Raw genomic sequence first — 8,622 nt, 5'->3', positions numbered from 1 at the left:
CAGTGGAACAGTATGGCTAAAATACTCGTTCGTAACAACACTTTTTAAAAACGTGTGTATAATTGTGTAAGGGAAAGACATTTTTACTCGGTTGTTGCCTAAAAAAATAATTTAAAAATACCAGCCACTTTTAAAAGAAATCTCTTTGTTAATAGTTTATGTATTTTAAGAGCATCTTTGTAGGTGATTTTTGCTGCTAGAAAGTGTTATTTTAAAATATATTTCAAGTATGGCAGTTGTGATCTAAATTATTTCATGGATTCATCAGTCATTATGTGTATGCAGTACTGAATAATTAAGAGAATGAAATATGCAATTCTCATTTCCTGAAAGAGAAAACAAGTTCTCTTTACAAAGGCAGAATCTGTCCAAGTATAAAGTTATAGTTTAATTTTTTTAATATTTGGTGAAATTCTACAAAACAACAACAACAATGAGAAAATTAAAGGGCTGTACCCAGAGTATAAAACTAGTAGAAGTTTTGTGGAATCTCATCTCCCTTGCTCTTCTCCCTTGCTTTTAAAAGACTTGTATGTTTTGATGGTAGCAATCCAAGTCCTCGGTGAGATTTCTCAGCTGTAGCAGGATAGCAGACCGTGTGAGTCCATCTACAGTTTATTTCCAGAGCCCGTTGGGGACGAGGCTGGGTTGCTGGGCTGTAGGTTAGGGTTTGATGGAAGGAATACTGCAGGATCTCCTCATTACCAGCCTGACTTCGATGTCGGGAAGAGTCTTCTTCTTGGTGTGTAAACAGCCGTCATCCGTTGCTGCTAGGTGCAGATCGAAGCGCAGTGAAACAGATTTCTTCCTTAAGCGAGGGTTGTCCTTAAAGAACGAACCTTCCCATTCTTTAATAACTTCATCCACCTTCTCTGTCCTGAAACAGTAAAGCAAAGGTATTTATGATCCTTTAGGCAGTATGAAAGATCAAGCTTCAGGACTGCTTTTAAAATGTAGAGAGGAGTTGCATAATGAAGTGTCAAGTTTTAAGTTTTAGATGGGTACTGCGACACTAGAATTCTTCTTGTTTTTCACAGGTTTATTCTCCAGAAAAGCTAAATAAAGGATGAGGGTTCGTTCTATTCTGGGGTTTGTACTTGTAAACAGACATGAATACAAAAGCCATCAAAATAGGGAGGAGAAAAATCTAGTTCAGATCCAAACCTCAGAATGTCAGTCTACATTGAACTAAAAAAGAAAAAAAGGACAGAGGTAAAATATGGAGAATTGAAAATTCAGCTCATCTGATAATGTTTGGGTACCCGAATCCCATTGATGTAATCCTGTGTGTCAGGACCCAGGACTAAAAGCGCGACTCTGGGGGCCTCACTCGGGTAGAGGGACCTTCACCCGGCCGAGCAGCCCCGTGCAGGTCCGACGGACTGGGAGATGCGCACAGCTCAGGGGTGAAACCCTTTTTTTTAGGGAGTGTATGTGATGGACCGTATGATGGCATTAGGTGTTAATCCAAATTTCTCCATGTTTTCAACAGCTGGTTACAGGGAAGCATTAGTGACACAGTGCCCTGCAGTTTGCGTTAGATGTAATGTCAAATGCTAGTTTACAGAAGAGCTTAAAGAGCAGCAGAAAAAAAAGAATGAAGCAATCCAATACAATTAAAGTAATTGAAGGTGAATAATCCATCCTAACACACTTTCACATGCCCGCTTAGGAGCCAGGCTCTCCGTTCTCTGTTTGGTAATGGGTGAAATGGAGGAGTTTCCGCACAGCAAGTCAGAGCAGCCGAGGCTGAGCTGATGTGCGTAAATATGCCCCAGAGGAACCTCGCAACCATGGTACGGGCTCCTCTGCTTCCAGCCTTGGCTGAATGAATTGTTCATAGTTTCATTCTTGACAGAAACAGAAATTACAAATCAGAAGCATCATCATTATGCTGTTAGCTTATGAAGTAAGTGTTAATAAAAATAATTTTAAAATTTAATTTGTTGTGAAACATGCCATTCAATAGACCTTCAAGAACTCTCACTGTTTCCCTAGAGCTTCTTGGCTGTATGGGCATGATGTAGGCGACAGTAAATACAGGAGAGCTCAAAGCTACTGAAATATAATGCCCACCATTTCCTTTTACTTGTTAAATTCATGTTTATCTTACTGTACAGTGCCATGAGCTTCAGCGCTTTCCTTCATAATATTTCCATCTAGGATTGCTTGTTTTGTCATCAGTTCCACCTTCTCAGGCTCATGCTTCTTTCCACCATCTGTAAAAGAACACGCAGAGGTACTGGGCGTGCAGAAGAGTAAGGTCAGGACACAGGACCTAGAGGCATTTGTCCTTCTGCTGCACTGGAGGGAGATCCTTTTGTAATATCCAGTAATGTGTCAGCAGTTGGGAACCTCCTTTAGGGCCATAATTCCCTAAGGGGAAAGTGTCTAAAAACTCACGTGAGGGCAGTGTAAAGGCAATCTTGCTAGTGGTGGGCTGTTTGTCATCCTTCTGGTCAGGCACAGAGCAACGAAACCTGCAGAAATAAAAATTACTGCAGTCATATAATAAGATTGAGTTACTTTAATCCAAAACTTTTCTTATGAACAGCTGTGAAAAATTTACAGATATGAGAAGTTCTGTTTGATTGTAGCAAGTATTTGTTAGGATTTCCCATTCTGAGCATAGAACTGAAGAAAGTGACTGAAAATATCTGTGCAATTTCATCATTGTTTTTGACAGTTTGTTGTGTGCCAGGAAGAGTTATTTAATTTTATTAATACTGAATTGTGTGTATTTTCACAGTGTTAGAAGCATTAAATCTGAAACTGACTCCCCTGTCTGGAATCTTCTCATGCGAGCGTGTGAGGTTCCTGGATGGAAACCCTCCCTCTCGGGCAGAGAGGACTGAGGGAAGCCGTGTTCCACGGAAAGATTTCAGAATCACGTGCCTGGTTTTGTTAAGATACCAGTGCTGAGTGCAAGACGTGGTATTTTGCCTTTTCCTTACCCTCCCTGCTGCTGACGTTTGTGTGGCTGCCTCTCTGATGCCTTTGAAATACTGATGGTGTGTGCCGGGGAGAGGGCAGACGGGAAGAGTTACAGCCAAGGCAGAACCTTACGGCAAGGCGAATGCTTAAAGAGCATCCTGATGTGTCGACTCCCCCAAAGGTGTGCCTTGGGGCACTCTGGAGGATACTGACAAACAGCTAAGGGGTCCAAGGTCTGCCGCACCCTGCCGTGCCTGGAGTGAGCGTGCAGCGAGCCTGCTACTGCCCGCGGTGTGTCCTGGAGATGCTCTGAGCTCCAGAAGGAACGGGATCAGCGAAGTTACAATGAAACCACTTCTAAGGATTTTGTACTGTAATTTTTTAATGACTGGTTCCTGTATTTACAATTCTGATTATTATTTCAGTGAGAAGTTCTGAAATGAAGGATAAATGTACATTAAACAGCAAGTACCTCTTCTCTTCCTGCTCAAGCAGACTGCGGTATGTTGCTATCTCCTCCTCCAGTTTCATCCTCGTGTTCAGGAGGATTTCATGCTCTCGAAGCTGTTTCTCAATACCTCTTCTCACTTCCAGAAGCTCTTTCTCTAAGCATTCAATCTCAGCTTCCAAAGTTTGTAGCTGCATGTGGTACTGCTGCTCTGTGGCACGCAATGAACGCTCCAAACCTTTTTCCTGTGAAATTAACTCACATCTTAAGATTTGGAAAGTATATGTGTAAAGATGTTATACGTATTTTTACATCAGTTCTTTTGAGAATATTCTTTAGGAGCAGGAGTAGAGCTTTCAAGATTATACTTTTGCCAAGAAATTTTCCGGTAAAATCTGTAATAATTTAAGACAGAAGAAAGAAATGTAGCCTTCAGTTGTACCAGCAACCCACTACCATTGTTTTTACAGATCTCCGATTTTACCTGTATGGTGAAAATGAAAACGGTTATCAGTACCGTACGGAAACTGAGTGGTCTGTGTGCTCTTGTAGCTTGTCTGTATTACTGAATTCAGTAAATTGCTGGCATATTTTATCATGAATGAATTGATAAATGGCGTCCCCGCATTCAAAAAGTGTTACAAGCCTGATGTGAATGGGTTAGGCAGAATGACCGGGGACTTGATGAGGGAGTGTCTCAGGCAAGTATCTGTCTGGCAGGCGTGAGAACATGAGCACACCTGTGCATTTGCAGCTCCCGAATGGAAACGTGATACTCGTAAATGTGAGCAAATGACTGGGCTGTTGCTTCTTGGTCAGTGCTCTGCGGGATGAGCTGAAGGTCCACCACAGAGCCACGCATTTCTGTCTGTGTTGTGTTTCTGCTGTGTAATGGGTGTGATTGCTACAGAAACTGAATCGTGCAGTAGGTTACATCAAGAAGACCTATTTTTTTCCGTGAGATTTCCAGTTGCAGTTGATGATGCTTACCACAGCGTGGAGAGATTCAATTTCGATCTGCATATGGTGCCACTGCCGCCTCGCTTCGCAGAGTTCTGCTCTGGCTGCCTTTAATGCTTCTGCATCTTCATCCATTCTCCTAATGGCGGCTGCTTCTAGCTGCAGGGTATATAAAAAAGATAACAGTATTAAAAAAATAGTCAAATAATTAAAATAGGTTCATAAAAATCTCGTTGGAATTTTTTGAGAATCATATACGTTTGTTAAAGCTAACAGTGATGAACTAATATTTTATGTACCATGGGATGGGAAGCCCTTACTCCCTCCCCTCCCCCTGTAACATACCGACCTATTGGAATTTTACCATGCCATCATTTTGATGAAAAATCCAGATTTGGATAACCCACAAGGGAAGACTCAAGATTCTTTGCCTGGGTCCTGCAGAATTTATGTGACAAGATTGTCTGCTTTGTGCCAAACACAAATATAAACTCAGCTTAAGTCCCTAGCTTATAGCTGCTGTGTGTCGGTGGGTTGCTGTGTACAGCAGCCGGATTGCAGCAGCACTCTGCTCTGTGGTTAAAAAAACCCTCCAGGATTTCTGCAGTTCCCAAGAAGTACAACAGGGTGATATAATACCGAATTTTCTCCCTGAATTTCTTGACATTTGCTGGCCGAAAATTGTTTTGCCATTTTATTTCAAAGTTCAGTTGGGTTTTAGAGATGTTCTGTATGTAAATCTGTAATAGTAGCATTGTGTGTTGATAACATTTCACTGAAAGAACAAATTGCATTTGCTGAAGAGGATGACATAGTTTTACTGTGAATGATATAAAATAGTTCCTGAAAAAGTACAGTTTTCTTTAATATAGGTGCTAACAATGGTAACGCTTTCTGTAGATAAATGGCTTGTTACATTGCCTTTGACTGTCAAGATTCTCGTTTCCTCTGGGATAATTACACGGTGCTAGAGGTTACCATCTTACAGCATATATCATCGTTTAAAAATCACAGCAATATCCCTGTTGCAGGTACAGAAAAACATCCAGATGAATCACACAGCATGCTTTTAGTGTGAATTCCACACCCTAAACAAAATCTATTTCCGTATCTTCCAGTTCCCATCTTACTGCAGTAAAATCAAAATCCCTTCCCCAGGAACGTGCTGCACGGAAAGGCAATACTGTACCTCATAGGGGCTGCGGGAGGAACTGCCTAGAGAGGGGCTGTCTCCTTACTCTGGAAGGTGGCTCTCTGTGTGCAGTCATTACCTGGGTCCTTGCTGAGATGATGGTCTTTATCTGATTGCTGGTGATGAGCCTTTCATAGTTTGCCCTGATCTCATTGAGGAGCCGGGACAGCTCCATCCTCCCATCCTCCACCTTGGCTGCCCCACCGTGGGGATAGGACGCGGGCTGCTGCAGAGCCCGGCTGCCTGCAGGAGAGCGGAGGCAGAGCTCGGGCAGATCTTAAAGCTGCAGAGCTTTGTTTTTGAGGAAGCACTGGAAGGTCAGAGGCTTCCCATCGTTTATACAAGCAAGTTTAATAAAGCAAAAGTCTGTCACTTTTGCAGCGATTAAAATACTGATTCCTGAATGATGTGCTGAAATGAATGTATGTCTTTACGTTGCACTATAACTGTGGGTTTTTATAACCTGAAACATGTGAGTTAGGAGATACAAGCAAAGGACGAAATCGCAGCTGCACAGAATGAGAGTGAGGTCACAGAGGGGACGGGAGGGAACAGCTTCCCAGCAGGACACCCAGTTGGTGGCAGGGCTGCTGGAATGTGCCGTCACCAGCAGCTGGGCAGCACGGGAACAGGTTATCAGGGATCTTACAGAATGTCCATCCTTGAAGGCTTGTAAGACTCAGCGAGGTGAAGTCTCAGGTGTCTGACCTGATTGAGTGTTGAGGACTGTCCCACTTGGAAAAAGAGCTGGGCTCCCGGGCATCCTCTTACCCAGCGTTTTGGGGGGTTTCTGGGCAGGAACACAAAGAGAGGGAGAGGAACCAGCACTACTGGTGGTAAAGGATGCTTGCGCACCTCGTGGGGAGGGGTTTGGTTCCCCTTCTGCAGAGTGCAAAGTCCTGGTGAATTAGTGCTTCAGACGTAGCTGACTGCTGTCAGGAGAAGTAGTTGGTCTCTGGAGGTGTTTATGGTGCCTCTGCCGTGTGTCTGTGTGTTCACTCCACAGAATACGCAGGGGATGTAGGATTCTTGTACCTTTCCTGCCAGCTAAAAGGGACGTAAAAAGTACAGGTTGTCTGCTGTGCTGTATTTCCTGCAGGTAATTCTTCATTTCCTGGCTCACTGTTGCTACTGTATGATCCCAGTGATCTTGGCTGCTAAGAATGGCTCCTACTAATTTTTCAAAATCTTTTTTTCAGTAATTCACTAACCAGATATTTAGTAAAAAAAATCAGATTTCAGTAAAAAAATAAACATTCACTAAGCAGAATGCATTTTTAGGTTCTGAATAAGAGGATACCTCAGTAAAATGAGGAAAAAGGGCAGTAAACTTTTACAAGAAGTCCTTTTAGAAGTCAAAGTATTATACCACTTAAAAGACTCCTTGTGTGCATAAAGCGTCCTTGTTCTTGGCTCTGTCCACTGGCACCTGTGAAAGGATCCTGTGTTCTGCTTTTATTTTTCTTAGCTCGCAGTTTTTCAGCTGACCTGGACTGAGATGAGAATGTTTTGTTGTCCACTGTCTTTTCTACAAGTGCCTTAGTTATTCTAGTTTTATGTACTTCTAAAACCAAAATATTGACGGGGCTTTTCATTGACATAATGAAAACATTAGGGATGCACCAAACAAGCATAAGATATTATACCTTAGGCCAGTGTAAGCATTAATAGGAAGGGCCTATGTATTAAGGCAAAAAAGAACTTGAAATGTAATTTAAAAACTTCCTTTTTCTTTGCATTGCAATACTGATTGTTTACAGTTTGCTTTTAGTTCCCTGGGACTCAGAACATCTTCTGTTTACATCAGGCAAAGTTAAGGCTGTCTAGCATCCAGAAATGAATACAGAAACACCGTATAGACTGTCTGTCAATTCTTTGGGCTCTGTGATACAGCACAATAATGCCATAGCGGTTGCACGTTGCTTTGGTTTGGTGGAGTGGTTTCTAGATTTTACATACATCGAAACGGCACCCTTGGCAATTCTTAGTCAGCTTTTAGATCAGAATGTTAAGTTCAGGATTAACGTGCGTGTAGGTAAACTACATGATTACTCAGTGGAAATCTGCGTTGAATGATGTAGGGAATAATGATTTCACAGCAATCACAGCTGCAGTCCTTGAGGTATGTACAGTATTTCGTATTTCTTTGTATACATTTATACTGCCAGCATATGTGTCTTTGGAAGAAGAAGATGAAAGAGACACATTTTTCCCTTCAAAATGGAGATTATATCAATAACGGGGAATATATTATGGTTTCAAGTTTTCCACATATGAGAAAAACATGGATAGGAAAGAAAGATGATGAATGCTCTTCTGTCTTAGGAAGATAAAAAATTTCCTTCAATCTATATTAATATTTCTCTGTAATGCTGCTCTTGGTACTCATAGTCAGCTACATAAACAACCTGAATTTGTCAGTTTCTGACATCATTATTTTAATTGATATTGTAATTATTTTAATTTTTAAAATGTAGTCTGCAACAGTAAAAATCCTATGGAAATATGTTGCATGTAGTAAGATTCTTTTCATTTATTTATCAGCATTGTTTTTAAAGGGGAAAAAAAAGAGGAGTTGGTTCCCAGCAGGAAGCAGAGAGAATGCCAGTGTTGGGTTTTACAAAAGGCAGAACAGAGGCACAGTGAGAGAGATCTGTGCTCCCATTAACATTTACGTTTGGGTCAGACGTATAAGGGGTGTGTTGGATGTGCAGAGTGCTGGCATTCAGTACATGTAGGAGGTCATGGTTGCGTCCTTGTCTTATCTGAGAATCACACAAGAATTATCAACGTTTCAGCCCGAGAACAAAGGTTTAGGTGTGAATTGTGAGGGGACTGTATTCTGGTTCATAATTTCTCTTTGGAGGAGATCCCGTGAGCAGTTCGTGGGAGCAGGTTATCTGTCCTGTGCTCCCGCCAGAGTGCCCCCGGGCCCGCAGCCCCTGCTCCCCACCTGCCCTGGCTGCGGGCTGCCAGATCCCTGGCTCTTCTTTCCACTGGACTTGCCGTCTCTAGAATATCTGTTCTGCTTACAAAACCTTCTCGCGTGAATTCATAGAATAGAATGAATCATAGAATCATAGAATGA

The 8,622-nt window shown here is 42.1% G+C and overlaps 1 protein-coding gene across 2 annotated transcripts; it reads right to left on the bottom strand.

Moving 5' to 3' along the window:
• Nucleotides 1–663: 663 nt before the first annotated feature.
• Nucleotides 664–5,709, bottom strand: KRT222 (keratin 222). Of its 2 annotated transcripts, none has more exons than XM_010078571.1 (6): nucleotides 5,614–5,709; nucleotides 4,373–4,501; nucleotides 3,407–3,627; nucleotides 2,400–2,480; nucleotides 2,114–2,242; nucleotides 664–877 (listed from the first exon to the last, which is right to left on the bottom strand). In XM_010078571.1, exons 1-6 carry the CDS (start codon nucleotides 5,707–5,709, stop codon nucleotides 664–666), a joined length of 870 nt encoding a protein of 289 aa, XP_010076873.1. The 2 variants fall into 2 exon arrangements, with proteins under 2 accessions (XP_010076873.1, XP_010076874.1); XM_010078572.1 differs by having other exon boundaries at nucleotides 2,114–2,219; nucleotides 2,404–2,480.
• Nucleotides 5,710–8,622: the final 2,913 nt, after the last annotated feature.

The sequence above is a fragment of the Pterocles gutturalis genome, unplaced genomic scaffold, assembly GCF_000699245.1.
Source record: "Pterocles gutturalis isolate BGI_N339 unplaced genomic scaffold, ASM69924v1 scaffold7138, whole genome shotgun sequence".
In the NCBI taxonomy this organism is placed as follows: Eukaryota; Metazoa; Chordata; class Aves; order Pterocliformes; family Pteroclidae; genus Pterocles; species Pterocles gutturalis.
This window is presented reverse-complemented; position numbering and strand designations above follow the sequence as displayed.

Bases quoted from the DNA above. Each gene is read 5' to 3' on its own strand.
- KRT222 (XM_010078571.1), bottom strand. From the start codon at position 5,709: ATGGAGCTGTCCCGGCTCCTCAATGAGATCAGGGCAAACTATGAAAGG. The intron at 2,481-3,406 runs GTACTTGCTGTT...TTATTTCTGCAG, and splicing joins CTTGAGCAGGAAGAGAAGAG to GTTTCGTTGCTCTGTGCCTG. The intron at 878-2,113 runs GTAAGATAAACA...TTACTGTTTCAG, and splicing joins GAAGCTCATGGCACTGTACA to GACAGAGAAGGTGGATGAAG.